General features: G+C 39.0%; 7 protein-coding genes and 1 pseudogene across 9 annotated transcripts; 4 read left to right on the forward strand and 4 right to left on the reverse strand.

The window, feature by feature from the left end:
- Positions 1-229: 229 nt before the first annotated feature.
- On the reverse strand, positions 230-1,966 carry LOC106299109 (SNF1-related protein kinase regulatory subunit gamma-like PV42b). The gene is made up of 5 exons (XM_013735248.1): positions 1,699-1,966; positions 1,336-1,604; positions 1,030-1,273; positions 834-938; positions 230-749 (listed from the first exon to the last, which is right to left on the reverse strand). Exons 1-5 carry the CDS (start codon positions 1,927-1,929, stop codon positions 426-428), a joined length of 1,173 nt encoding a protein of 390 aa, XP_013590702.1. The 5' UTR covers positions 1,930-1,966; the 3' UTR covers positions 230-425.
- A 4,769-nt stretch (positions 1,967-6,735) lies between these two features.
- Positions 6,736-8,499, forward strand: LOC106296518 (adenine phosphoribosyltransferase 2-like). The gene is made up of 6 exons (XM_013732663.1): positions 6,736-6,866; positions 6,969-7,079; positions 7,656-7,748; positions 7,849-7,998; positions 8,126-8,184; positions 8,268-8,499. Exons 1-6 carry the CDS (start codon positions 6,776-6,778, stop codon positions 8,328-8,330), a joined length of 567 nt encoding a protein of 188 aa, XP_013588117.1. The 5' UTR covers positions 6,736-6,775; the 3' UTR covers positions 8,331-8,499.
- Positions 8,500-8,631: 132 nt separating this feature from the next.
- LOC106296517 lies at positions 8,632-10,472 on the forward strand (annotated as a pseudogene).
- A 337-nt stretch (positions 10,473-10,809) lies between these two features.
- On the forward strand, positions 10,810-14,023 carry LOC106299947 (chaperone protein DnaJ). 2 transcript variants are annotated; one of them, XM_013735974.1, is made up of 12 exons: positions 10,810-11,224; positions 11,303-11,371; positions 11,472-11,567; positions 11,657-11,781; positions 12,011-12,206; positions 12,313-12,488; positions 12,606-12,735; positions 12,821-12,981; positions 13,091-13,185; positions 13,328-13,439; positions 13,582-13,663; positions 13,741-14,023. In XM_013735974.1, the coding sequence occupies exons 1-11, from the start codon at positions 10,928-10,930 to the stop codon at positions 13,625-13,627; spliced, it is 1,503 nt and encodes a 500-aa protein (XP_013591428.1). In that variant the 5' UTR covers positions 10,810-10,927; the 3' UTR covers positions 13,628-13,663; positions 13,741-14,023. The 2 variants fall into 2 exon arrangements, with proteins under 2 accessions (XP_013591428.1, XP_013591427.1); XM_013735973.1 differs by having other exon boundaries at positions 13,582-13,938.
- A 622-nt stretch (positions 14,024-14,645) lies between these two features.
- Positions 14,646-16,029, forward strand: LOC106299950 (transcription repressor OFP14). The gene is made up of 2 exons (XM_013735976.1): positions 14,646-14,980; positions 15,074-16,029. The coding sequence occupies exon 2, from the start codon at positions 15,085-15,087 to the stop codon at positions 15,940-15,942; it is 858 nt and encodes a 285-aa protein (XP_013591430.1). The 5' UTR covers positions 14,646-14,980; positions 15,074-15,084; the 3' UTR covers positions 15,943-16,029.
- On the reverse strand, positions 15,874-21,487 carry LOC106299946 (regulator of telomere elongation helicase 1-like). Its single transcript, XM_013735972.1, has 21 exons — positions 21,006-21,487; positions 20,713-20,918; positions 20,493-20,632; positions 20,343-20,424; positions 20,078-20,225; positions 19,827-19,971; positions 19,454-19,737; positions 19,286-19,331; positions 19,021-19,162; positions 18,802-18,956; positions 18,565-18,656; positions 18,388-18,480; positions 18,232-18,300; positions 18,038-18,124; positions 17,755-17,808; positions 17,555-17,685; positions 17,363-17,420; positions 17,180-17,288; positions 16,466-16,845; positions 16,247-16,392; positions 15,874-16,146 (listed from the first exon to the last, which is right to left on the reverse strand). The coding sequence occupies exons 1-21, from the start codon at positions 21,105-21,107 to the stop codon at positions 16,068-16,070; spliced, it is 2,748 nt and encodes a 915-aa protein (XP_013591426.1). The 5' UTR covers positions 21,108-21,487; the 3' UTR covers positions 15,874-16,067.
- Positions 21,488-21,775: 288 nt separating this feature from the next.
- LOC106299951 (dnaJ protein ERDJ2A-like) lies at positions 21,776-24,290 on the reverse strand. Of its 2 annotated transcripts, none has more exons than XR_001261928.1 (8): positions 24,202-24,290; positions 24,006-24,126; positions 23,816-23,898; positions 23,527-23,744; positions 23,271-23,448; positions 23,067-23,186; positions 22,579-22,815; positions 21,776-22,434 (listed from the first exon to the last, which is right to left on the reverse strand). XR_001261928.1 is itself a non-coding variant. In XM_013735977.1 (8 exons), the coding sequence occupies exons 4-8, from the start codon at positions 23,733-23,735 to the stop codon at positions 22,607-22,609; spliced, it is 645 nt and encodes a 214-aa protein (XP_013591431.1). In that variant the 5' UTR covers positions 23,736-23,744; positions 23,816-23,898; positions 24,006-24,126; positions 24,202-24,290; the 3' UTR covers positions 22,593-22,606. The 2 variants fall into 2 exon arrangements, 1 of the variants encoding a protein (XP_013591431.1); XM_013735977.1 differs by lacking the exon at positions 21,776-22,434 and having other exon boundaries at positions 22,593-22,684; positions 22,756-22,815.
- A 228-nt stretch (positions 24,291-24,518) lies between these two features.
- Positions 24,519-26,451, reverse strand: LOC106299949 (methyltransferase-like protein 22). Its single transcript, XM_013735975.1, has 8 exons — positions 25,894-26,451; positions 25,737-25,819; positions 25,565-25,658; positions 25,441-25,491; positions 25,223-25,367; positions 24,995-25,133; positions 24,814-24,922; positions 24,519-24,728 (listed from the first exon to the last, which is right to left on the reverse strand). Exons 1-8 carry the CDS (start codon positions 26,084-26,086, stop codon positions 24,601-24,603), a joined length of 942 nt encoding a protein of 313 aa, XP_013591429.1. The 5' UTR covers positions 26,087-26,451; the 3' UTR covers positions 24,519-24,600.
- Between the last annotated feature and the right edge of the window lie 635 nt (positions 26,452-27,086).

A 27,086-nucleotide genomic window follows, 5' to 3' on the forward strand; every position in this document is an offset into this window, starting at 1 on the left:
TAGTGGTACCTCGATTTAAGAAGTATTATGAAGTTTTACTAAATTAATTGTTAAAAAGTTATAATGATTCTTATTTACCATGAAAGAGAGTTTAGAACGTGGTCAGAAGTTTTAAAACAACGCTAAAAATTATAGGAATCAATATATAAAAAAAAGTATCCAAATTCAAACACAAATGTGTATATGATAAGATACTTTCTACGAAAGTTTGAAATGATGGAAGGTCCCGTCGAGCGATAGCGTCTCCGTCAAGCAGCAAGACTCGTTATTCCTCGCTTTGATTCCGAACAAACAATCATTCTTAATGGGTTAACTAGATTGATAAAACATGCTAGTACATAGAAAAAAGAAGTAGAAGTGTGGAAGTTGTTCTTGAAAGGAAAACAAATAAAAGTAGATTGCAATAATAGAAGAGAAAGACGAAATTAGGAGGTCGAGGTAGAGATAGCGGCTCGGACTGCAGCGATAATGTCAGTAAGAGAAACGAGGCCTTGAAGCCCATCGTTCTTGTCCACGACCCAAACTCTGTGTACACGTCTCGTGGTGGCCATACGGATCACTTGGACCAAGGTAGATGTCACGTGACATGTCACGAGCTCCCTCGCAGGTGCTGATGCGAACAAGGGGGTTCTTGGTATTTTCTCGGCGAATTCAAGCGCGTTTAATGGCAACCAAGAACGCAACGTGGCTAAATTACATCCCTTCAGATCACTCGCCGAGAAAGTCCCCACCACCCTCCGGTTTTTCGCCTGCACCAGAGACATATATATATATATATATATTCTTCAGATACATACTTAAATAGGTAGAAATGTGTAAGAAGAGTCACGTACGTCCACGAGCTGTGTATGATCCTCTTCATCGCTGGAGGCTTCAACGATAGGCACGGCGTTTAGCATTGCCATACTCATGCATTTAACTGCATCTTTTACTCTTGCCTATAAAACAGAGGATTTTCGTTTGGTCCTCCTACGAATATTATAATGATTGGTTTAAATTGATGAAACTTCTTTAACTTAATTAATTTACCTGGCTAGTGATGGCTAAAACATTGTCGTTTACAGCGGAGAGGTCAGTGACAGTGCAGGAGAGGATAGCTTGGAGATGGGATGATTGGTCGAGGAAGAAGGAGACTAGATCCATCTGAGTCAGCATTGTGTAAGCAGAGGCTGACTCTACCAACTCTGGTCCTGAGGTATTCTCTACGTTACTGTCCAATGGAACCAATACTCTGTGTATTCCTTTGCTCAGAATCTCCATACAATCCATTATGCTGTATTTCATCATCAATTAATATCATTTCCATTTATATCACCAGGCATGCATATTCATTACCTGGTATTGGGGTTGAGAGACCATAAGCTTCGACCCTCAGGGCAATGACCAATGATAGAAGAGACATGAGCAGCCATTTTCTTATCAAGCCCATTCTCTTCCTCATTTCCGGCGATGTGAGCCACAACATCCAGCATTGTCACCATTCCTATGTACTGTTTCTTTACCCTTCCGGTCTCTTTGTCCGACTCAACTATCATGGATCCTCCAGCCCCCAACCACTGCCCTGGTACCGCAGCCACGGGCACCGCTCTTACTCGGTTTGCCACCAGTTTGATACAAAACAACGACTTTGGTGTTAATAGCTTTCTTGTTCAACCGGTCAGTCATGCAACAAAAGAATATGATTTAAGCATGCTTTACCATGGCGTTTAAGGCGTCTGCTAGGGTGGCGTTATCCGGAACTTCGATGAGCCGCAGCTTGTCCACCGTCAGATCTTTGACCGTGAAATCAATCAGACGGCTAGGATTGAGCCGGTTTGAAGACTGCATGGCATGAAGGTTTTGTGTTCGGGTGAGAAGACAGACGAAGGGCTTGAAATTAAAGCTTAGTCGAAGAAGAAACTGGGATGAGGCTGATAATCTAGTCATCATTCTTTTATTTCATGACTCATAGTTGCCTTATTGTTCATTATTCATTCTATAATGACACGTAGTTAGCCATTTACATGTGGCATCTGCTCACAGACCACGTGTCCCTCTGCTTGAGATTCCAGCCACTCGGAACACTTCCAGTGAGATATCTTATATGACGTTTCTGTGACTATAAATAAAAATCAGAAGGGAAGAGAGAGATCGAAGAGCGATTTCAAAGTAGAACCTCCAAAATATGTTTCTTAGCTAAAATATCTTCATAAAATAGTAATTCAAAAATCAAAAAGCAGGAGAAAAGTACAAATACTTTAGAATTTGTATCTTAAATAACATGTTTTAAAAACCTCTCTATATGCTAATAAGACACATGTCATGCTTTTAATGATTAATCTTGTTGTGAAAATTAAAAATTAGATACAATAATAATAAACATCTAGGGGGTGATTGATATTGGTTACGGCCATCTCTGTAGAACAATAAAATTAAAACAATCAAGCTTTATTAATAAAAACTAAATCTAGAATCCAAAATCTTTAAAAAAAATATAATGGCTATAGAAATCAATTTTTCTACAGCTTTATGTTTATTAATGCTTTTAAAACTTTGAAATAAAATTACAGCAATAAAATTTAAAAATAAAGCCACAAAATCTACAGCTTAAATCTTAAACCAAAAAATTCAAAGTTACGGTCTCTATCGATCAACCCCAAAAATAATAGTATTTTATTGTTAACATCCTCAAATGACGCGACCATTCCCATCATTAAAGTTGTTTAAAGAACCTGTAAAATAGCTAAATTGTATTAAGATATTAAATTTTTTTCTAAGAATTCTTCTAGTTATATGCAATAAGGTTGCTCTAACAACGTAACGATTTAAGATTCACAATAAATCTAGTCAGTTTTCTCAAATGTTCAGTATCGTCGTTATCTGATTTCTCATGCAAGACAAATACACACCTATGAAGGATTTGCCTATACGCGTGCAAGAATTTATTTTTAAAGATGTTAAGATTTACGGATATTACACAATCTATCACAGTAAACTATGTTTCTGATTTGCAAGTCAGAATGCAGGAAGTTACAAAACATAGTAAAATAACTGAGTGCTTATTAGTGTCAACCAAAGGTTTCCTCGTGATCTCCCTCGGCTATGTCAGCCTCTTCCATGTTGCTAAAAATGAGTGGGTCGATGCTCTTCGTCATAGTACTCCTTTAGGTATCCACATTTGACGCTGTATTTCATGTCACCGAGTGCTTCGCCCCCATAAAACATGTAGTTCCACGATCCCTTTTCAAGAACCTATCACAACAAACATTTGTCAAAATCTCATTTTCTAACGTTATATCGTTAAGGACAAAGCAGAACTATGTACTGTTGTTCCCCTTACCATGTAAAACCCGAGGAAACGGTCACTCAACAGCATCCGAGCCTTTTCGTAATGGGTGGGAAAGTAACCGTGAGGATTTCTGCATGTGTCCTTGCTGAGGTGTCCCCATTCATATCCGGTTTGCACATCAGATTTCTATTTTTAAGTGAAGTTCCATTGCAAAAACTTCTGTCTAAAAATATAATACATCACTTTTATGTTTTTTGACAACATATATTATTTTTATCTAATCAGGATATGTAGTTAAATTTGAATACCAAAGGAGAAATTATATCACTAAGATAATGAATGACACGTGTAATGTTAGAGCAACCTTAACAACTCCACTTTAGGTTTCTAAAAAAATGTAAAAAAAAACAAAATATTTTAATAAGTTGTGTTTAAATAATTAAATACATTTTACTATTGAAAAATAGAAAAAATAAAAAAAAAAACATTTTGACATTTAATTATCAGGTGGGTTTTTCAAAAGTACTTTGCTGAATACTATTTCTCAGTTTCTCTTTCGTATTTTAATTTTTTTTAGTTATTTATAATCGTTAAAATTTTGGTGATAACTAACTCTTAGAGTTGCTCTTGGATCACTCTCAAAGATTAAAAGATACCAAAAATAAGTTTTTATTTATTTAATAATAATATATTGTATTGTTTAGTTTTGTGATTTAAATTTCTTTTATAAAAAAGAAACAAACCACTCAAAATCAAAAACGTTTCAAAAAAATATCTACACGAATTCTTATGAATTAATATGAGAACTGGTTTTTAGCTGTATATGTACTTTTTTTTATATATTTATTATTTTATCTTTTGGATATCCACTTAAAACCTACTGGTAGAGATGCTTTTAGTATTTCAATGGATTTTATAAGTTTTTATATGAGAACCCTCATCATATTTTCAGTAGAGATACTCTAGAAAATTGATATGACTGATAGATCTCTGTAGGCGCGTCTAATATTGGATGTGGTAGTCTCATTGACCTGTGTGTAGCACTGTGACATAAAAATAAATAGCATTGTACAGAAACATGCACTATCTGTGGAAACAGTAAAAACGCAAGGAAGTGGGGGATCTTTGATTCTTAATGTGACTAGAGTTGATGTCATTGTTAGAGGAGAGAGAACAGAGTCATATGGTCATGTCCCTCTCTTTCAGCTCTTTATATCTACTTTTTTTTTCCTCTAATAAAAAGAAAAAGAAAGAAAAAATTGTGAACGAAGGAGTCAAGGGGAAATTTTGGGTAGTGATTGCCCTCCCAAGATTAGGCTTCGAATGGTAACTAGTTTTCGGTCCCGCTCCGCAGTTAACAGTAACAAAAATCTCTATATATACCCTATATCTATACGTTTTTATAACTGTTAAAACCGCACAGCAATTAAACCGCTTGTCCCGCACCGCTCAACCCGCAGTCACCATTCGAGCCCAAGTTCTCTGTCTCTTTTGAAATTAACTGCACTAAAGATATTTGTGAGGTTAGCATTCCTTTGTCTTTCGTTTTCAAACTTCACCAGCTTTTTAACAGCTGCTTTTGGATTTTTTGTTACTCTAAGTTAAACGTGTTTAGGCAACGAAGTTTAATTGGATGATACATTTCAACTACTTCGAAACCAAATCTTTCAAGATCCAGAAAAAATAGCCAATCAGACATCCCACTAATCCTACGAGGATCTAACCTCTACGAGTGGATGTGAGTAGGCCACATATTTATCTGTTTTTATATTCCCCTCTGGCCTTTTGAAGTACCATTGTGAGTGCTGTCATTTTATCAAGATAAGAGTGTCATAGTAGATGAAATCATAAAAGCATATTTGGTTCACTTCTGACTGATTTTGATCTTGATTTTGCTTCTTTGTCTGTTTCAGATATATTTCTTTGAATCCTGTTGCTCAATATACGACGGAAAATTTCTAAAAGTAGTACAATTATATGGATTTATACTCTCATAGGGGCTAACAAAATAATTCAATTATTTCCTTTGCGTGTAATCCTTTTGGGTTATCTTTTGTTTAAATAAACAGTTCCTACCTATGGGTAATGAGATTATTGGGAAATAATTATGGGGAAAAACAAACGAGTGGTTGTTAATGGTGATGTAATCTCTTATCACTTTGATAGGGTGAGAACTTTGTAATAGTGCGGAGCTGAAAACGACAAACGGAATATCTACCCAAAATCTAAGTGCAACCAATCTACTTATTCTGATGACATATAATACAAAATTAATTGAAACAATTTGTTTATAAAACGGCATAGATAGAGACCATTAACGTGGACCTCCACACAATATATAATGTACTAAACATGCAAATAAAATTTGGTATTGTTCCACTTATACTATAATGGACTATAACAAAGTAATGATTACAAAAAGAAAGAAAAAAACTAAAGGCGAGAAGTGGGAAGAGAAGAAAATATACAGAAACAGTGAGCAGGCGTGCGGTTCAACAGTCGGAAATAGCCCCTCGTACGTACGTTTCGATCTTACCTACTCTCGAGTGGGTCCTTCTCTTTCACCTTCTTATTAAACCATTCCGGTAACTCTTTTTTTTGGTGTTAAACAACTCTATTATTAAATCAAATTTTAGAAAACTGGCGTTCTTCACAATTTTGCATCAAAGGATGAATAAAACCTATGCTGTGATACCATGAAAGATGAGTAGAGTCCCTGTTTGGGATCGTTCTAGTTACAGGCTATTAATAGCCTAAGTCGTTACACAATATCAGAATCTAACAGATATTAACAAGATCCTAGCTATCCAATAATATTTCTACCAAAATTGTTACATGGAATATGCTATATTTTAACATGCATATGTATGGAAGACGCAAAGATACGGTAATACGGGATTCACATCACTTGAATTCATGTCATTTGAAGTAAACACATATTTCGATTAATTACCAATTACTTCTTTATGCCGGTCCTAGAAATTTGTTAGTTAGAAGCCAAAAAAAAAATGTGGCCGGTTAGGATTGAACTCACGACTTCATCAAGTTAACAATGATACAATAAACAAGTAGGCTGAATTTTTTTCTTTTTAAGTGGCCGAATTTTTTACTTAATATTTGGCGGCCGGAAGCATGAGCTTGGCCTGCTTCTGTTCAAGCCTGCTCTGCTCGCGCCTTTCACATCCATTGTTTTCAAATTAACTGGTAAATTTGATTATATAGTGCATTATAATATATTATTATAGTGGATATTATGATCACTATCAATTGGTTGTTTCAAGTGAGTTTTATTTTTATTGATTATTTTCACAATTTGAAAACAAGAGCAATTTAGTGACAAAAAAAAAAAAAAAAACAAGAGCAATAATGGTAACTTGGGATGGAGACGTACGATGAGTGGGTGAAGAAAATGAGAGGGAGAAAAGGTAAGAGTGATAAATAAATGCTATAAATACACCCAACGCCCCTACCCTCATTTTCTCCTTCTTCGACACGCACGAGAGAGAGATGTTTGCGGTGGAGAATGGGTTGCAGGGAGACCCAAGACTGCAGACCATCTCAGATGCCATTCGAGTCATCCCTCACTTCCCTAAGACTGGTCCAGATTTATTCGTTTTATTTCTTCACGTGCTTCACCATCGATAGGTACGTCTCTTTTTGTTTTTTTTTTCATTTACAAGCTAGCGTGTTCGTATTTCAGGGATCATGTTTCAAGACATAACGACGCTGTTGCTGGATCCAGTTGCCTTCAAACATGTCGTTGATATCTTCGTGGATCGTTACAAGCACATGAACATCTCTCTCGTTGCCGGTTCGTTTCATCTTTCCCTTCCTGACCTTTTTCATTCCTCATTAAATTACTATTTAGTTTTAGCCAAAGACAAACGTTCATTCACACGAACAAAACTGGGAGACAAAAAAATGGAAGAGTTTGTTCCATTGTCCAATAATTTATGATTTTTACCATGTCATTTCTTGAACCTCAACGCATAGATTACATTTATTAGTATTATTTTTCTACTAGACATAATATTGTATCAAACTCCTTTTGATAGAATCCAAAGCGGAACCATATCTCCCAATATGACAAAACTGAATAAATAAAAGACAACTTTCGTGGATTAATGATGTTACACTCACATATATACTAACTTAGCTAGTGTGATTGGTTGGTGACTAATTACTTTATTGGATTGTCCTCACTCGTGAGTCCACTTCCAAAAATGTTCATGTCTTATAGTGATTAGTGAACCTCTTATAAAAACGAGAGGATTCATATTTATAAGACCTCCCGCCTCCGCCATGGATTCAATAGAACCTTTTACATCGTTTAGTGCAGATTAAATAAACAGATTAATCAAATAAAACGGGACTTTAATTTGTGCAGGCGTAGAGGCGAGAGGATTCATATTTGGACCTCCCATTGCATTAGCCATAGGTGCCAAGTTCGTTCCTCTACGTAAACCAGGAAAATTACCCGGTGCGATTACTTATATACATACTAATAAAGTCTTAGATGACTAAAACGTGTTGCTGGGATTAAAAAAAAGTATTAATCGCTTGTGGGTAACGTTAAAAAGGGAGAGTGATAAGCGAAGAGTACGAGCTTGAGTATGGAAATGATCGTCTAGAGATGAGTATGGAGGCTGTCAAAACCCACGAACGAGCTCTGGTCATCGACGATTTAGTTGCCACTGGTGGAACACTCTCCGCTTCTATTAACCTCTTGGGTAATTCAATATCTTTCTGTTCTTTACATTTTTTTTTCGAATGAATAGATATACGCCTTTGGAAAATAGATAAAACGTATACAATAATCGAGTTTTTATTAAAAGCACCCAATTATACGTACTTTAGAGCGAGCAGGGGCCGAAGTTGTGGAATGTGCATGCGTTGTTGGTTTGCCTAAATTCAAGGTAATGATTTGATTTAGAAACGTTTCGTCTTGTACGATATCCAACCTATCTAATATTAACTTGTTTGTGGGTGTGAGATGCAGGGGGAGTGTAGGCTGAAGGGGAAACCATTGTACGTTCTGGTGGAGCCTAGCCAGTTAGACTAGCTAACCTTTGAAGCCTTTACGTGGTCAACATCTCTATCTATTTCTCCAAAATTCCAGCTAGATGTATTATCAATGGTTATGACAAATAATAATATGATTGGTGTAACCAGTCTATATGTAGTTAAATTGTTCAAATCTTATTATAATACATATGGGGTGATTCATGCTAGTTAGAGCATGATTAATGCGGGTCTCTTAGGGTATGGTGTTTAGCATAATATAAGATATCATTTCTTAATTTGTAGTTAGAAACTGGCCAAGCTGCTTGTTTCACCAATGTTCAACTTGGGTTTTAAACCTATTCGGGTTGTTTGATTGGATTATTTTATGACAAAATTAACAATCCGTTAAGAAATGCTAAATAAGGTAAAAGTACAAAAGAGCCCCTGCGGCTAATAGGGGCCCTGGGCCTCCTGGAGGCTCCCTCTCCTTTTTTTTTTTTTTTTTTTGAAAGAAAAAGTTTAAAGCAAGTAAAAAGATTACATTTTTTAAAACACTTGAACCAAGCATAACCAACTATGCTACCAGAGATTATTCTCCCTCTCCTTCTTCCCGTAGTCGGAGAATCTTCTTCTTCTTGTTTTTACAGTGACATTAGGATCGAATCATTACTCCATATCCTCCGGCGACCGGCGTCAAAGAGGTTCCGATGTTATTCTCCTTCAAAATCTCCGATCTGGTCCTCTCCGTCCTCGTCGCTTGATCAGCTTCGCACCGTGTTTCCTCACCTTGAACTGACGGTATGTCTTGTTCTTAATTTTTGTTTGTCTCTCTCTCTCTCTCTGTATATATATTTGTCGGACTTGCGAAACTACTGAGATCTAGGTTTACCTTTGTTAGACGCTAATACATATCTCTCTCAGAGTTTTGCGGCATGATTTAGTTTTTGTAGCTGGTTTGCAATAATGTTATTCTATTGGGAATTGTAATTTTCTTTTTGTTTCCAGGTTCTTGTCAAAGCGCTAGAAGATCATGGGAGTGATTTCAATGCTGCTATGAAAACTTAAATACTTTTTGGTTTCTGCTGATGATAAAATAGCTCAAGAATTGGCCGTTAATGATGGTGGAACTTTTACGCCTTCTGGTGATGACTAAGTTGCATTGTTAGTCAGGGAAGTGACACAATCTACTGGTAATGATGATGCAAAAGTCCGTGCAGCAACTGTCTTGGAGGCTTTAGCCAAGGTGTTAAGCGCACGTGAACAAGTAGCAAACAAATTCCAAGACGTTAAAACATTTTAGCTACATTGTTTCTAGTGTTCCATCCAAACATATGCATACGTGGTGGGTAGTGATCGTGTATAATCTCTGAGTTATAGGCATGGAATACAGTTTCTGTCTTCAGTGTTCTAGAAAGAGATATAGATTGAACCATTGGTTATTTCCCTTCATTGCTTTCAAGTCTCTGGCTCTGAACACAGTTCTGTATGTAGTACCCTAGGAATTAATAAAAGTTCTGAACTGAATCGCAGGAGAGTGCAGCAACAAGTAGAAGCCCTAATCAAGGACAACGCAGTGCTGAAACGTGCTGTTGCAATCCAGCATGAGCGGCATAAGGACACGAACCAACAGCTAGAGCTTTTGAAGCAACTGATTCCTCAGTACACCAGGAAAAGATGAGAAATCTGGAGGTAAGCCTTGAACCATAGAGATACTGTTTTTTTTTTGTCCTGAGTTTGATTGGATTTTGTTAATGGTATATATGCTTAACATAATAATTGGGATGTTTGAAACATGGTGGGTTTGGGAAATGTCTGACATAGAAACACTAGATGTTTCCTAATCTTGATACTAAACAAAAGAAAAATGCAGGTGAACAACTACGGCTTAAATTTGCGTATACAGCAAGTGGAACAAGAAACTGTATGCCGGAAAGATTCAATCCGGATGTCTTTTAAAGGTGGAACAGGGGAGGAGAAGGCAACCAATGTCATCAATAAACTTAGGTAGAGAGAGGAGATGTGAAAAGAAAAGTGCTATCAAAAGAAGAAGACATGTCTCCCTGAATTTGAAATTGTCTCTCTTTTGTCTGTTCTCTTCAAGGGGATAGATATGTGAAGAATGTGTTGTGTTTCGGTAATAGGGGCTTTGTATAATTAAACATTGTTTCTTAAAGCTTTGTAAACATTGTTTTCTTTTTTTTTTTGGGACAAACATTTCATTTCGTACTAGAGTTTAGTCTCCATGGGTGGCGTTCATTACAAACACTGCGAGAGCAGATTTTGCCACCAAATCTGCCTCGGAATTAAAGTTTGACGAGATGAAATTCTCAAATAGAGGAACAAAGTGATAGTGTAAACATTGTTTCATACTAAAAATTAGGGATACGAATTGTGCTACCCCCAAGTTGTTTGTAACTAATAAATTGTTTAAGAAAAAAAAAGAAGAAGCAAAATCCACGTGAGCGAGGTTGGCACCACAAAAAAAAAAAAAAAAAAAAAAAAAAAAAAGAAAAAAAGAAAACCCTCTCGTAGGCAGGCAAATCAGAGAGAGAATCCAGAATTGAAAAATCCATCAAAAAAAAAAATGACCAGCATCGTTGCTAAGCTTCTCCGCTTCCACTCCTTGGCTTGAGAATCAATCTCGTTCGTTCAAAAATGGCAGCAGCCCTGGGTTCGCCCTCTCTCATCCCCTCTTCTCTCTGCTTCTCCGGCGATGGTCCCCCGTCCCTCTCTTCTTCGTCGTCGTTAAGTTTCTCAGTAGGCGGTACCAATCACAAGAGGAGCTTCTTATCCGTTTCCTCTTCACCTTATCGAAGAAGGGGAATCTATCGGGGGCGGCGTTCCGTAGTGGTGGTGTGTGCTGCTTCGGGAGACTACTACGCTACTCTGGGTGTGCGTAAATCTGCCAACATCAAGGAGATTAAATCTGCCTATCGCCGCCTCGCCCGTCAGGTACCTTAACTCATTCATTTTTAATTGAGCTTGAGCTTGAGCTTGAGCTGACCTAATCGAATAATCTATCTATTGTAGTATCATCCCGATGTGAACAAGGAACCTGGCGCAACCGACAAGTTCAAGGAAATCAGTGCTGCCTATGAGGTATGTATGCCCTCTCCTCTCTTCATCATACCTAATAATTCTTCATTTTCATTTTTGATTTTCTGCCTGCCTTGTGTTTACTGAACTACATTACTGTCAGGTGCTATCAGATGATCAAAAGAGAGCACTCTATGATCAATATGGTGAAGCCGGTCTTAAGAGTTCTGTAGGAGGAGGACCTTCCGCTACTTACACGGTAACATTTTCTCTATCTTAAACTCTATTCACTAATTGTTTGTTTAAAACCCCTCTTCTTGTATTTGGATCTTATTTATCCAAAACCAGACAAATCCCTTTGACCTCTTCGAGACATTCTTTGGTGCGAGTATGGGCGGATTTCCCGGGATGGACCAAGCTGACTTTGGAACAACTTCTCGCCGCTCCAGGGTCTCCAAAGGTGATGATTTACGGTGAGTACTTTTCTCTTCTGCTCTTTTCTTTAATAACACACCTATTCAATTATTACCTCTCCTAACTTCATTGTCCTGAAATTAGCTACTACAATCGTTATGCAGTCGAGGGTTGCGTCTGCATGTCCATTCCTTTTTTTTTTTACTTTTTTTCTTAACCTGCATTAGCTTTAAAAACTCCCAAAACTGATCAAAATACATTTTTTTTTTTGCTTCCGTTGCCTTTTAGCTATGACATCACCTTACAACTGTCGGAGGCTATTTTTGGATCTGAGAAAGAATTTGATCTTACGCATCTGGAGACATGCGAAGCTTGTGCTGGCACCGGTGCAAAACCTGGGTCTAAGATGAGAATATGCTCCACTTGTGGTGGCCGGGGTCAAGTTATGAGAACTGAGCAAACCCCATTCGGCTTGTTTTCACAGGTCCTTTCTCTCTCTTGTCCTTGTGTTCCAGTGTGATGTCCAAGTTTCATCTGTTCCCCTACCTCCACAAAGCTGAGCTTATTAACACCTTTCTCTTTCATCATAGGTTTCTGTATGTCCAAACTGTGGTGGAGATGGTGAGATCATTTCGGAAAATTGCCGGAAATGCTCTGGAGAAGGACGTGTGCGTATTAAAAAAAGCATCAAGGTCAAAATTCCTCCAGGTGTTACCGCAGGTAGCATCCTTAGAGTTGCCGGGGAAGGTGATTCTGGTCCCAGAGGGTATGTAGCGAAAATTATCCCTTGTCTATTACCGGTTACAAAATCTTTCTTTCTGTAATTGCAATCTTCATGGTTCTGATTTTCGTTACTGTTTTTTTTTTTGTTTGCTTCCATTAGTGGACCTCCAGGAGATTTGTATGTATATCTTGATGTTGAAGATGTCCGTGGGATTAAAAGGGATGGCATAAACCTCTTATCTACTCTTTCCATCACTTACCTTGATGCTATACTGGGTGCGGTTGTTAAGGTGATATGGACTTCCAATAAGTACACCCTGCAGACGTGTTGATATCCTCATTCATCTTATGATTTAACCCAAGACATCTTTTTAGGTGAAAACAGTAGAAGGAGACACTGAACTGCAGATACCTCCGGGTACTCAACCTGGTGATGTGCTGGTCCTGGCAAAGAAAGGAGCACCAAAACTGAATAGACCATCTATCCGCGGTGACCACTTGTTTACAGTCAAAGTTACTATACCAAATCAAATAAGGTTTTACCTTCTAAACTTGCCTTTATGCTAGTTCAACTAACCAGACAAAGGTTTATGAGTCTTCTAATGCCCTGTCTTTTACGATTGGTTTACTGGATTTTACGAACAGTGCTGGAGAACGGGAGTTACTGGAGGAACTTGCTTCTCTGAGTGATACGTCTAGCAACCGGCTGCGAACTCGTGCTAAGCCTCAGCAATCCACTAGTAAGCTGCCAAATTTCTTGAACTCAGGAAAATCTTAAGTCAGCATTGATGGGTATTCTTGTATAGCATCGATGTGAGACTATTTTTATATACATACAAATTGATGGATCTACTTACTGTATGCCGCCTTTTGTTTTTGCAGCTCTAAACAGTGCACCTATTAGCTCAGAAAACAGGACGGATGAAGTTAGGGAGAAAAGCCAAGAACCGGAGCAAGAAAACGACTTGTGGAAGAACATCAAAGATTTTGCAGGGTAAATCAAATAAGAAAAGATTGGGCCCTTGATTTCGCTTCTTTATAAAACTATATAGTGAATTGCCCAGCTTTTTGTTGACTTGTTTTATCTAAAGCACATGTTGTCATCTTCTCACCAAACATTTTTGTTGTTGCTGTAGATCGGTCGCAAATGGAGCCCTGAAATGGCTGAGAGATAACCTCTAGAGATCCATGTTCAACTAACATGACCTGCTTTAAAAGGTATTCTCGGCTGCACTCATGGTACCACTGTGGAAATGTTGATTGTTTCATTTGTTGATGTGAGGGTCTTTTTGCAGAAAGCCCTCTATTCTTTTTCAGTTTGGTGGATGTTAATTACCAAGTCATTATGATTTGATGCGTGAGAAGAAGAGCGATTCTGCTCTTACTACCCCACTCCTTTTATTAGTACAAATACAACCGGTATTTCGACTTAGTTTTGTGTTTTTGGTAAAACAAAAAAAAAAATCAGAGAACTGTAATTTTTATTCTGCACCGTTCTGATCTTGTACCTACTAAAATAGCCAGTGAATTGTGAAAAAAGGGTGGAGGGGGAGTCGTCTTGAGGGAGTTAATTGTCAATTATTGGTTTTTGATAGAGTCAACAGTGATTAAACTGATGCAGGGGGTTGAAGGGAGGGGGTCGAGAGAATTTGTGCGGGATTGCAAACTTCTCGTATTATTTATTCTCTCTCGCATTTACCAATTTGAAGTTGAGATCTAAGCAGATTGGGACATTTAATACCATCTCAAACTTTTGTGCACATTCGTTTTCCAGCCCTTGCCATTTCTAACTTTGAGTCTAAGAGCAAATCTCATTCATGAGTTTTTCAGTTTGGGGTTTTCACCTTCAGAACAATAATATTTTTTATACCACATCATTAAATAATTAAAATTTAATTATTTAGATATATTTGATCATTTTAAGCCAAAACGTACATAGAATTTCAAAAGAGGTTTCTTAATATTTCAAATGAGATGCAATCTTATTCTCTTTCATAACTTTTTTTCCTGAAATTGCTCTTATAGTTTTTAGCTTTTGCAGTAGATAGACCGAATCGATTTTTGTACAATTTATATTGTTATCGCTGGTGATCATTATTCAAAAACAATAAAATATTAGTATAATCGTATTTAATAGATATTATGATTTTTTTTATGTATTTAAACCTGTTAATTTTATTTATTTGATATGTTCAAATAGTGGGCTTATGCGTCTTCGGCCTCAGAATCTGGGTTGGGCTACGCAAATCAACAACGGCTGTTCTTTTTTATTTCGTCAAGGTTACATTTAATTAAAAGCGCCATTATTAGTTTCACTAGCAAAAGAAAGCAAGTACTACTATTCAACTATGACTTGAATGCGGAATCTGGAAACTTATGGGAACATGCACAATAACAACAAATCCAAGAAGAATAACTTCCCATTAATGACATTACCTTGAACGTAAAGCAGCGTTGAACAGTTTCAGATTAGAGAGCAGTTCCCTAATCCTATATCTGGGGAGGTCATCTTTTTTGTTCAAATCTCCAGAAGTGGTAAGAAATCTCTCAGCGAATATAATCTTTTATCATCGATTAGTCATATCATCATCTTTTGTAACTTGACAGAAATCATTTGTTTTTGTATAGAGGAAAAGGATATGCCAAACCCATTGCAGAAATCGTTGCATGGTTACCTGTCAAAGATAAAAAAAGAGACAGGGAAGCTGCAAGTGTCGAACTCGTTCTCATCATCCAAGAAGTGGGTGCTTGCTGGCTGTAAGCATCCCAAGAAGCTCTCCTTCTCCTTCAAACACAGACGACGCCCCAGCAAGACCAGATTCAACGACGACCACGTTAACCAGGATCCCGGTCACGCCGCCACCTTGTCCGACATAGACCGTTTCCTTGAGGAAAACTTCAAATCCCTCTGCATCAGAGATGAGAAGGGGGAGGAGGATGACAAAAGCAAGGGGAAAAGGGAACAACAGTCCTCCTCCTCAGATGAAGACGACACTGATGACTATAGTCACAGATTCGAGAGGACATGGGGACCGGCCGTCTGCGACTCCCCCAAACTGCCTAGGACAGAGAGACTATCTCCACCGCCTGGATCATCGGAGGGTAGGGCCAGCATGTATACCACATCGGAGGAGGGACCTTCGTCGAGGTCCAAATCATCCAGCTTGGTGCTACCTGAGAAGTGCATTGCGGTGCTGAGGTACACTGAAGAGCCCCAGGAGGATTTCAAGAGGTCGATGGTGTCGATGATGGAGTCCAAGTTAGGAGGGAGCGAGGTGGACTGGGACTTGATGGAAGAGCTTCTCTTCTGCTATCTCGATCTCAACAACAAGAAATCGCACAAGTTCATACTCAGCGCATTCGTAGATCTCATCATCTCTCTCCGTGACAAGGAGAAGAACATCACCAGGAAAGGCCTCGTCAGGTCGCTCAGTACTCGCGCCGCCAGGGAGAGGCTTAGGAAGAGGATGGCCTCCAGCGACGCCTTTCGCAACTAACTCATGCTTTTTTTTTTTTAAGTTTTTCTTTGTTGTAATTCAAAACGTTCCATCAACTGAACAAAACAAAATAATAATTACTTTTGTTCTTCTCAGAGTTTACAATTTTAGCAAAGACTGAATGATCAAAACGCTTCTCTCTTTCTCATTTTGATGCACTGCTCATACGCAGGACGATGTTTTACCGGCACAAAGTCCTTGAATCTGTTTTTAAAACAAGACAGAGAGAGATACATATTAGATGAGGCAGTAACACACACACACAAGACACTATTATTAATTAATTATTATAGTTTTTAATTACCCCATGAGAAGATGATCTCTCTCTGTCCCAGACAACAGTTGTACAATGGACTGCATCACGTTTGCAAATTTAAGCTCTTTCTTCTTCAATCCATGCATGTATCCAACAAACTTGTTACATTCTTCTCCGTTGAGCTTTTCTTTGACCTAGAGTAAAGATCACCAGTTCCAAATTATCCACAGACTAAACATGAAAAAGATGAATGTGGTGGGTTCTCACTTGACTAAAAAATGCAGATGCACTTGCTTGCTTGTTATCACCCCCTTCTTCTTTCGACAGTGACGCACTTCCCTGACTCTCTGGAACCTTTCGCTTTTTTATTAGCCCCATCGTGTCGCTCGACGTAAACGTTTCTGTTTCACAAATCTCCTTCTCACAGTTGTCGCAATCTAGATCAACTACTTCACATCTCTTCTCTACCTGAGTCTCCTCGTCACTTAGATCCACTAATCTAATCTTCCTTGCAGAACAAGCCTGCATAACGTCACCCTTTACAATGCGAGGCATCTTGCCCTTACGTTTTAGGATGGTCAGGCCTTTCCATTTAACAAAATTTCCATCATTTCGTACAAGCCCAACGTCCTTCACATAGCTATTACCTGCAAAGAGTGTTGAAGTTAGTTTCTATTCCCCTTTTAACCATGTGCAGAAGGAAAATGTCTTTTCATGCCACGAGAATGAAATAAAATGAATCACAGATTGGAAGGAGCATTCTTGGTTGACTCATTTTGTAATAATGCTGAAACTGTAACGGAAAAGATGTGGCTAACATTCGATATCAAACACATACTTGAAAATAGGAAACTATATCACGGTGCTCTTGTGGATACAAGATAAGCATTTGTGTATCATTCCCCCATAATCGAAGGACAGTCTAAGATATTAGAAAAAAATGCCCAATGAAAGTAACCGTGTGGCTGCAAGATGCAATACCTATATTGTGTTCTTGTTCTGTCACAATCCTTGCAGGAATATTTGATCTTTCAGTCTGGAAAAACCGAGCAAGGTCAGAAATGACCTCTCCATATCTAGAGGAGTAGCACTGCAAAACACCGGTGTAACCAGAAAACTTACACTCCATGAAACACAGAAGATAGACGGAGCAGAAACATATACCTTGACATGCGGCCGTATCCAAACGGATATCTTGGACTGCTGGGACCGTTGTTCAAATCTGTCAACAATTGCCAATGTACAAAACCGGAATAGAACACATCTTTAGCACTGTTTCTAGTCTATCTGAAGAATACAATGGCGAGTAAAGTTTAAAAAGATAATATCATCCGAAAAAGAGACCATGAGCAAAACCTCTCATCACAGAAAATGATAGCTCCATAGTCATGGCGATGGCGGATTACACGTCCAATTGCCTGATTCACAGCCCGTGCAGCTTCTTGACTGTACCACATGCTTCCAGATAGACTAGTTGATCTTCGAAACTAAAAAAAGAAAATGTAAGAGACATCATTACCTTGATGAGTCGAAAACGGAGTAAATGTTGAACTTACCTTGACATTTGCAAGTCCTGATTGTTCACCCAGAAACTCTCGTTTCAGTTTAACCTGTTTTACAAATGGGTTATTAACGCCAGAGCAAGTAGCAGCAAAAAAAAATTAAAAGCTGTGCAGCAGGATCATACAACTAAATGACCTCTCAGTGCCAGTCTGAATAAAAGTGAAGACTAAAATTATGAGAAAGAAGCTCTGATACACAGCAAGCCGTTTGCTGGGTTTTGATACCAATTTAGCTAATGAGCCTAAATCTATTTCCTAAACAAAACAGTGAGCAAACCTTTGGATCAGTCACCCTGGCATAAGGTAACCCAGTAATGACAACAGCTCTGCCAGCGCTGTCAGCGAAATCCAGTCCTTCACTGACCTGAAAACACAGCAGAGACTAGCACTACTGAAAAGACGCTACACGGGATAAAGACAAATCATTCATGAAAGAGAAGCACATTTTCATACAGGTTGAAGAAAACATACTTTTCCACGACAAACGGCAAAAAATACCGCACCGGAAATTGATCTGTCTTGCACTTTTTCTGAAAAGTCCTACCATGAAAAATACAAGGCTAGATTACGTTCATACTCTACTTTTTAGAAATAGAAGAAGGTAGATCGGAAGCATCTATTGCTCACCTGCATTGCTGCAGGAAAGAGGGACGAATCTTTAGGTTCAATGACAGGTTTCTTCAGTTCGCAGATTCTTTCCCATATTGTCATTCTGTGACTCTGAATGATGAAGAACCAGTAGGTTTCAAGTTAAAAAGTAATACAATCTTCATACTAAAAGAGAAAAATTTACAGCGGCCATACCCCATCTTTCCAAAATGCAATGCAGCGGTCCATAAGGTTATAGGAAGGGAAAAATACAAGCAGTCCATCCGGCACGACTTGTGAAAAGTCCACTGCAGAGCAGAAACATATAATAATCGATTGATAACTAAAGTATAGAGTAGTCAGACGAGCTCCCCAGATTCTAGATCATGGCTCACACATCAGATATCTAGAATGATACACTCAAAATGAAAAACCAAATAACAAACCACTGACCAATAACATTCCCAAGTTCTTGTTTGTACTCTGGTACATCACGATTGCTGTAGCAAGAATTAAGAACACACCCTAATGGACCAGTACTAACAACTCCAGCCCATAGCTGATTTGAGGATATAACATGGGGATTTTCCAATCGAACAGGAAACTCTCTGCGGAAAATATGTATTCACTAAAAGCTGGGAGAAAAAGCAGATAGAGAAGACTAGTACTCACAATTCTAGTTCTTGAGCCAATGAATCCATGGGAGACAAGGTTCCCGATGTTAAAATGATAGACCCAACACCTTTTTTTGCTATGTCCTGCATGGTAACCCCAGGATTGAAACACCACCAGCTAAGCGTTCTTGATGCCTTGCCTAGACAATATATTTTTGGTACGAGGTGGTGATTATCTGATTGATTTGTAAAAAAAAAACACACTGTCTCCATAGGGAAAGCAGATAACAAAATGGTTATTTATTCTTTCAATTTACTAAAACCTTTGATGACATCAGTAGAATTCTGCTCAAGCTCCTGTACATGAACCTAACAAAGAATGAAAGTAAAAGATATGAGTAAATGTGGGGGAGTTTCTGTAAAAGAAACAGTGCAAGCGAACGCTTATAAAATCCAAAATGGAATATAAAGAAGTTTGCTAAAAAACTTACACGATAAGCATCTGCATGGTTACTTCCATTTTCCCTAAATATCAGTTTAAGCATGTCAACAATGATTCCTAATTTGCTTCCAGCACTGGTCGCTGTTCGTTGTTTCTCCTCATCCAGGAGCACTGCAGCCTCCTCGATTGTACCAATAAGTTGAGGAGCAGTTTCGTGAGTGATGTTAAGGCTTTTAAGCATTTCATATATGTACGGCCCAGGCTTGGTAAACCCCTCATTCTTTTCCGGAATTGGGACTTGAGAAATCAGTTCCTGGAGCTTTAGAAGAAGTCCTGCAAGAGAAAACAACGCATAGATGAGGACAAACATGTCAATCTCCTTCCATTGTAATTGTACGCACAGTCAAAGCCCCACGTCTAACCTTTAAGTAAAGCAAAATTCTCAGGGTTCGCGGACTCGTCATTTCTTGCTGACGCAAGTCGTACACATTCTTGTGCTTCAGAAATGCAAGCCGATAAAAGCGCAGAAGGAAGGTCAAATGAAGCTGAGTCTGCGCATAAACTTTCCTGCGCATATTTTACAGATAGCTGAGTGTTTAAGAAATTGGAAGAAAATAGAGAGTAGAAAAAGAAACGAGAGTTGAAGGTGAACACAGAAGAATATTTGGCTTACAAGATTGTGAGCTTCATCAAAAATCAGGATGCTACTATTCCAGTTGACCTTCAAATACTTTCGATACGCATTGCTGATCAAGTAGTTGTAAGGTGCAAATAAGATGTCCACATCCTTGTGAACCTCTCTTGTGAGATAATATGGGCACCTGCAGAATACATACATATTTTGGAAGAAACCAGAAACATAAGACAAGGAAGGAGAAACAAATATATATATATATATATATATATGTTGAAGAAGCAAAACAGAGGCAGGCACTTACGGTCCAGAATCTTTTCCAATATTGACCAAATCCTCAATGTCAACAGGTTCGTCACCAATATCAGGGTTATTCTTCAAATATTCTACAACAGATTCACCTAGTTGGATGCAAGTAATTCTAGAGCAGAGTGGAAGAAGGAAGAGTGAGTACCTGGAAGCCGATTGAAATGGTTACATTGGTGCTTTTGGCAAAGGTAGTGACAAGCATTAGTGAGTGCCTTTCCTCGGAGTGAACTCACTTCCTCATTAACGCATAACTGCTCACGTGATCCTAGCACCACCATCTTAGGCCTTATCGAGACACAGAAAAAGAAATTAGAACAGGACATGATTTGATTATAAAAAGAAATAAATTGGCAAAGGTGGGAGACCTATAGCTACATCTTCTAAGTTCGTTAATAACTTGACGGAGCTGACTATGAGTCCGAGACGCATAAACTATGGTAGGAAAAGCTCCTCCTTGCCCGTTGTTCCGATGATCCTTGCCCAGGCTCTTCTTTCTCCAGGCTAAGGTGGCACACAGAAGACAAAGAGTTTTCCCAGTTCCAGTTGGACTCTCCAGAAGCGCGTTACATTTCTGCAGCAGCGAAATAAAACAATCACAAGGCGAGAATAGATAAATCAAACAAAAGTGCGATTCAAAGGAGAGGGGCAACTCAAGTACGTTTTGGAGAGACTCGATAACTTTGTCCATGTAAATGATCTGACAAGGGTAGGTCTCGAATGGAAACTCGACATTGATGCCTCTTATGCTGTAGACTGCCATCTTTCTTTCTTTCGAAAATCTCCTGAAATGGAGAAGACGCTGCTGCTCTTTTCTGATTTTCCCGCCGTTTAGGGCTTCCGGATTGACCCACCCACCCTTTCAACCTCACCGTAATAGCCTATTCTTAACCCATTAATTTGCTTTTAAGGCCCATTAACCTAACTTCTCTTTTCTTGAGTGTTTTTTTTTTAATCGCTCAACTCTGGTGTTGTGTATTAAGCCTATAGTTAATAACTTTACAAATGCAGTGATGAACTCAGCTCAGCTTTGGTTCCGAATCCTCCCTCCTCCCTCCCACCACCAAGTCTATTTTATTTTGTTAACTATCATGACAACTAAGTTCAGAGCTACGTTCTTTCCCCTAGCTGATTTTGAGCAAAACTGAAGATACTAGAGGAGCCAGCCAATTAGAGTGTCAAAACTATGAAAAATAGACTAGGAAACTCGCCAAAGTCTTTCCAGTATGTATCATCACTGTGTAAGCCTGCTTTGCCGAGTTCAAGATCTGATGCTTAAACGTTTGTATTTGGATCAGTATAACTTTTTTCATTCTTTCTCCGATCCAGACTCTTCAGAGCTCGACTCTTTCTTCTTAACTGTCCCATTCGCCTTCTTCTTCTCATCCTCATCTTCATCTTCGCTATACTCACTCGCATAATCATTGTATTCCTCCTCTTCAGTCTCGTCTTCCTCCTCCATACCTTCTTCTGCAATCGCACCCTCCTCTGAAACCATTCCCCGTGTCCCAGCCCGAGTTCTTTTCAGGACCTTGACTTTCAGCGATGTCTTCTCGTCACACCCTATCCATGAGTCGCACATGCAGAAGCAAGTCAAGTTGCACGTACCCTCTGCGGGTGCTTGGAGTTTACCCATTACCAGTCTTGACCCACCTTTAACCTTCTCAACCGCTTCTCTCACCGCATCGTTTGTTTCCTTAAAACCTGCTCCTGAACCTTCCATTGTCTCGCTGATGGTTTTCGATGCAGCCGTTATGGCTCCACCTTCGTCCATGAGAGAACCACACGTTGTTCGACACTGCATCCGCAAGCAGAATCCAATAGTTTTCCTCCTTGTAGAAGGGGAAGTAGGGTGCGTGAGGAAGAGCGCCTATGAGCCCATTGGGTCGTTGAAGAGTAACAATGTCACCCTCTTGGATACCCTCTTCGCCTTCTGTTTCACATGTTATGTCTATTGTCAGAGACGGCATCATCTCTAGTACCTTCTCAATGTCCTCAACAGCAGTTGCCGACAAACCCGCTACCTGGGTGAGCAGTTCAGAACGGTCTTCCAAGCTCATTTCTTGAAGCTCTTGGAATGATTTGACCTTCTGAAAATAAGAGAAACGATGGCATGCTTAACAAGATGAAAAAACACAGTGAACGATCAAACTCAAAACGGTCGCGCTAGTGTTTCACATTTAAGTAAAGCGACACTACTATTGACTAGACAAATTTTATAGTATTTAATATACCTTCCGCGCTATCTTTTTAACGACAGCATCACTGAAATGAGCGAGCTGCAAGAAAGGTGAAATTCCTTCTGACTCCAGAAGACTTCCTTGCACTAAGGGGAACAGCCTGCAATTCTGAAATTTTAGTTATTTTCCCTCAACAACAACAACTCTAATAAGCCATTGAGATAGCTCAACTACTCCGACTGCAGGTCTCAGCCATCCATGCCCTTGGGCAGTTCGTGGTAGAACCGCCATCTGCAGGAAACAATATTATAATGGAGTGGTTAAGTATAATACTATCTTAACAATGTAATAAAAAAATCATATCAATATCTACAAGAGGAAGATAATCCAATAAACGATTGAATGAGCTATGCTCCCAGAAGGGCATCGCTTAACATAGATATTCGCTTGGCTGAAGGAAAAATGATCTCTTCTCAAACAAGGGATATGAATTTCAGGTCATTGACTTATCAGACAATTAACTATTTAAATAGAGTATGGACCTTTAGTAACTCTTCGAGGAGGCGAGGTGCAAGCTCTAGAACACGTCTGAAATCACCCTGCAGGGCTGGAGACAAGGCTGCTGATTCACGAGTCAACTGGGCCTGTATCAACAGCTCCGTCTGTACACAAAAATGAAAAGTGAGTATTTCAGTTAAATCAATATTTAGGGTTACAGTTGCTTAATACTATAAGAGATCAATCACCTTCACTATGGCAGGATGCTGCTTCCAAAACTTAGCTTGCTCTTGCTTCACGTTCTTGGGGTCCAAACTTAGCTCACACCTGACAGATATAAAGAGCTTCTGCAGAGGTTCATCATCTGTTCTGCGAACTGGGATCTCCATGTACTCAGCTGCCTTGGTAAAAACGTCCATAACTTTGCTGAACAATGAAGATTTTCGAACATTTTATACAAAATACGGAAACACATTCGAAAGTATATGTGTATGAGTCAAATACCTTGGGGCCAACGAAGGTTTCGTAAGATAATAATATGCGGAAAGAGTTTGATGCATGACATAGTTCCCGGTATACTTGGATGACCTCGAGAGATATATAACAGTAATCACAAGGGGCAAGAGGATACAAACACCGACTATCCAGAGCAATAATATGCCACCGGATGCTCCATCTATGTCAAGGAGAAATTGAGGAAGAGCAATGCCCATTTGAAAGCCCTATATAACATTACAATACTTTAGTTTCAATAGGCTTGACCCAGTCGCAGGAAAGTGCAGATGGACCATACTTTTCAAAGTTTTCACGGGATACTGGGTCAGTCAAAGCCTGGTATGCTTTAGAAATGGACTCCACAAAAATATTTGTTGGCCTCTGCGGAGTTCAAAACACACGCACACAAAAGAAAACTGTGAGGTGCAGCCGTAATAATTAAAAAAAAGGGAGGAAGTATCAACTAGAAGAGAAGAAAGCATTTGGACCTTGATCTGGATTTTTATCAGGATGGTATTGGATGGACAGCCTTCTATAAGCTTTCTTTATATCGGAATCTGAAACTCCAGGTTCCAATCCAAGTATACTGAATGGGTCAAAAACTTGAGTCTGTTACAAAATAAGAAGGTAGATAAAAAAGAGTGTTACAAAATTCTTATGATCATCCAATGCAAGTTCCCTTACCAACTTGTACATCCTTTAATTTATGTTTATATTTTACTCTTCCCCTAGTTGCAGGTTTTGGAAGATGAAGAAGTTGTACTTCCCGTCTCAAAAGAACAAGCGGAGGAAACTACTAAGATGGACGGACACTGACAAAGCATATGGTGAGGCAGCTGACGTCAGAGAATCCCACTTAAGGTGGTGCCTACAATTCTCTCTATTTAGTTCTTCCTTTCGATGATGACGATTTCTAGCAAGTACTGTATCTTTTGAATGTTCCTAGTATAGTGGTTTTTCTGTTTTGTTTTTCTTCCTTATACATTATAGATGTTAACTAAATGTAATGCCATTTTGCTACCTCTTTCTGAACTGTTGTTGTTACAAGCAAATGAAATGATGGATCCTTCCTTCATTAGAGTGTTAACGTACATATCTGATCTCCCAAAGCTCGACATCTTCTCCTCTCTCGTAGCCCTTGGTGTACTGAGGGATTTGTTTGAGGTCAATGCGCTTGCCCACAAAACTACTCTTCTTGTCAGAATGGTCGCCTGTTCCATACCCACTTAATTGAACCATCTCTAAACTTCATTAACATTCATTCTAAGAAGCATACAGGTAGGCAGCATATCTTACAAAGGGCGTCTTCTTTGATATATCTTCTGAAGCATGCGTAGCCATTGGCAACAACGTTGAGATCGTCTAGGCTGAAGTTGTATCTTTTCTCCAAACCCAGATATAGTACCTGCCAATTAACATTTATATATGTAAATGTGGTTGGTTGCTTTTAAAAGTATCCAATTAGTTATATAGTTACCTTGTCACAACCCAAGGACATGACTCTCTTTAACATGCTGAACAAGGCGATGGTTAGATCATCGCTGTAGATCACATCTGCTGCAAAAATGAAGCTAGCACTTTTGACTTGTTCAAAGTCCTGCAAGCTCCAACAAAACCTGAACGAACACAGGCGCAGCTTATGGATCACAAGTATATTAACATAAAAAAAATATGAAGAAAAGAGGAGAAGAATATGATTCATTACGGTTTTGGATCAGCATGGGTAACTTCAACAGGCCATTCGCTCATCCAGTTGAGGTCACGAACATTTACAATAGCTTGAGGGTGAAAGAGGGAAGAATTCAATTCCATGTTCCGAAGACAGTTGCCAAGAATTTGGTCTCCGTGGTCTATGGTACAAGAGAAGGTGGGTGAGATATAGGACAGGTATAGTTAGAGAGGAAGGATGTGAAGAAGGTGCACCAGTAAGGAAAACAGCCTTGGCCACCCGTGCAAGCAATATACCGAGCAGCCCTGGAAAATGATAAGAAGATGCATTTGGGTGTAAATAATATAGAGTGTGGAAAAAGGTAAAAGTAGAGAAAACCTGTTCCAGCACCGAGTTCAAGGCACACAAGGCCATTGAGTAGAGACATGTTATGCAATACAAAATCTGATAAGACGAGTTCTGATTTCCAGACCTGAAGAGGGAGTGGTGGAAGCGATAAGCAGAGAAAGCATAGGGGAAAAGAAAAAAGCAAAGAGAGAGAGGAACTTGCCTGCAGACCAACATCAGGGAGAGTTGATGTGATAGAATGCTGAATGGTGACAGTAAACGACCCATGAGAGTGAGAGGTTGGGCCTGTTCACCCAAAGTTAGGAAAGGAAATGCAGATGGATGATGACAAGTGAAGTGAGAAGGAGAGGCTTCCTTACTGGTTCTTCGCCGCCGCCTAGGAAGAAGAAGGTCACCATCTTTATCAACACTAATAGTCATCGACTGATCATTGGAGGAATCGAGTAGTGGATAAGAAGAGAAGGTGAAGTGGGAAAGAAAGGGTCCGATAGTGGCGGGTGGGCAACCCAGATGAATCTCGCTCATCACATGATCAATCTCTGAATCCTCCATCGATCTTATGCTCGAGAAAAAAACTAGTTGAATTCGTCAATTGTTAGGGTTCTTCGTGCAGATCTAGGGATCGCTGGGGGTATTTTTAACTTCTTTTTTTTTTTTTAAATAAAATAAAACTAAGCTTTTTTTGAATCATCACTTTCGGTTTACAAAGAAATCATTCAGATACACAGACACGAATGGTAACTGAAGAAGAAAGATCAGTTTCGTGTGAGAGCATCTACGCGAGCCGCGACCTCATCAAAATCTGGGACGTTGGGCTGCCACGACGCTGTTCGACGACTCATCTTCAAGTATTTGATTATTTAGTTGAATTACTTTAGAGGAGGAGTATGTGTTACTAAAAACCAACGATTCTTAGACACATTTGATTATAGTTATAACATGTGATCTCTTTTATTGAACCAACATTTTGGATCCCAATTAGGCATTGGGCCCATAAAATGGCTAATGTCATTTGATCGCCCTAACCCCTACCTAACAGAAGCACGTCGTCAACGCAAAGGTAGGTGGCCTGTTTAGATTTAGGGATGGATCAATGCTTTGGGTAATTTGGTCGTAGTTTTTGGTGGTATCCACTAATTAGGGAAGAAAGGCGAAGCCGTTGAAAGAGCCAAAGCTAGTAAACTAAAAAGAAAGATTACCATTGGTGTTAATTCAAGTGTTATTTCTTGTTCTGAATTTCAGTTCTGCATACTTACATCCATTGCTTTATATAGCCAAATCTCAAAATGCATTGTATAGATCAGAATCTTCGTGTCTTGTTCCAGAATCCAAACTATGTCCGCATTTCAGAATACACACGCAGAATCAATGTTTCTCTAATCATTATACAAAATTTTAAGGGAAAGATAGATCTGGCATAGTACGTTGGATTGATCTGGCCAGAAGGAAGATTAGAAGTTCCCAGGACACTTGTGCTTTAGCTCTGCTTGTTTGTAGTTTCTAGTCTAAAAGTTTTTTAAAAGAGCTTCTAGCCTTCAAGACATCTCTCAAT

Source organism: Brassica oleracea, chromosome C6 (assembly GCF_000695525.1).
Source record: "Brassica oleracea var. oleracea cultivar TO1000 chromosome C6, BOL, whole genome shotgun sequence".
NCBI lineage: Eukaryota > Viridiplantae > Streptophyta > Magnoliopsida > Brassicales > Brassicaceae > Brassica > Brassica oleracea.

Coding starts and splice junctions, on each gene's coding strand:
- LOC106299109 (XM_013735248.1), bottom strand. CDS start 1,929: ATGATGACTAGATTATCAGCCTCATCCCAGTTTCTTCTTCGACTAAGC. Junction 1,605..1,698: donor CAGACGCCTTAAACGCCATG/GTAAAGCATGCT, acceptor TGTATCAAACTG/GTGGCAAACCGAGTAAGAGC. Junction 939..1,029: donor TTTTAGCCATCACTAGCCAG/GTAAATTAATTA, acceptor TCTGTTTTATAG/GCAAGAGTAAAAGATGCAGT.
- LOC106296518 (XM_013732663.1), top strand. CDS start 6,776: ATGTTTGCGGTGGAGAATGGGTTGCAGGGAGACCCAAGACTGCAGACC. Junction 7,080..7,655: donor GAACATCTCTCTCGTTGCCG/GTTCGTTTCATC, acceptor TAATTTGTGCAG/GCGTAGAGGCGAGAGGATTC. Junction 7,749..7,848: donor TAAACCAGGAAAATTACCCG/GTGCGATTACTT, acceptor AACGTTAAAAAG/GGAGAGTGATAAGCGAAGAG.
- LOC106299947 (XM_013735974.1), top strand. CDS start 10,928: ATGGCAGCAGCCCTGGGTTCGCCCTCTCTCATCCCCTCTTCTCTCTGC. Junction 11,225..11,302: donor ATCGCCGCCTCGCCCGTCAG/GTACCTTAACTC, acceptor TATCTATTGTAG/TATCATCCCGATGTGAACAA. Junction 11,782..12,010: donor TCCAAAGGTGATGATTTACG/GTGAGTACTTTT, acceptor GTTGCCTTTTAG/CTATGACATCACCTTACAAC.
- LOC106299950 (XM_013735976.1), top strand. CDS start 15,085: ATGCCAAACCCATTGCAGAAATCGTTGCATGGTTACCTGTCAAAGATA.
- LOC106299946 (XM_013735972.1), bottom strand. CDS start 21,107: ATGGCAGTCTACAGCATAAGAGGCATCAATGTCGAGTTTCCATTCGAG. Junction 20,919..21,005: donor TTATCGAGTCTCTCCAAAAC/GTACTTGAGTTG, acceptor TCGCTGCTGCAG/AAATGTAACGCGCTTCTGGA. Junction 18,481..18,564: donor TTGCATTTTGGAAAGATGGG/GTATGGCCGCTG, acceptor TTCATCATTCAG/AGTCACAGAATGACAATATG.
- LOC106299951 (XM_013735977.1), bottom strand. CDS start 23,735: ATGGGCATTGCTCTTCCTCAATTTCTCCTTGACATAGATGGAGCATCC. Junction 23,187..23,270: donor AGCATCCTGCCATAGTGAAG/GTGATTGATCTC, acceptor TTTTGTGTACAG/ACGGAGCTGTTGATACAGGC. Junction 22,816..23,066: donor TCCTCGAAGAGTTACTAAAG/GTCCATACTCTA, acceptor TGTTTCCTGCAG/ATGGCGGTTCTACCACGAAC.
- LOC106299949 (XM_013735975.1), bottom strand. CDS start 26,086: ATGGAGGATTCAGAGATTGATCATGTGATGAGCGAGATTCATCTGGGT. Junction 25,368..25,440: donor CAAGGCTGTTTTCCTTACTG/GTGCACCTTCTT, acceptor CTTGTACCATAG/ACCACGGAGACCAAATTCTT. Junction 24,923..24,994: donor TGTCCTTGGGTTGTGACAAG/GTAACTATATAA, acceptor GTTAATTGGCAG/GTACTATATCTGGGTTTGGA.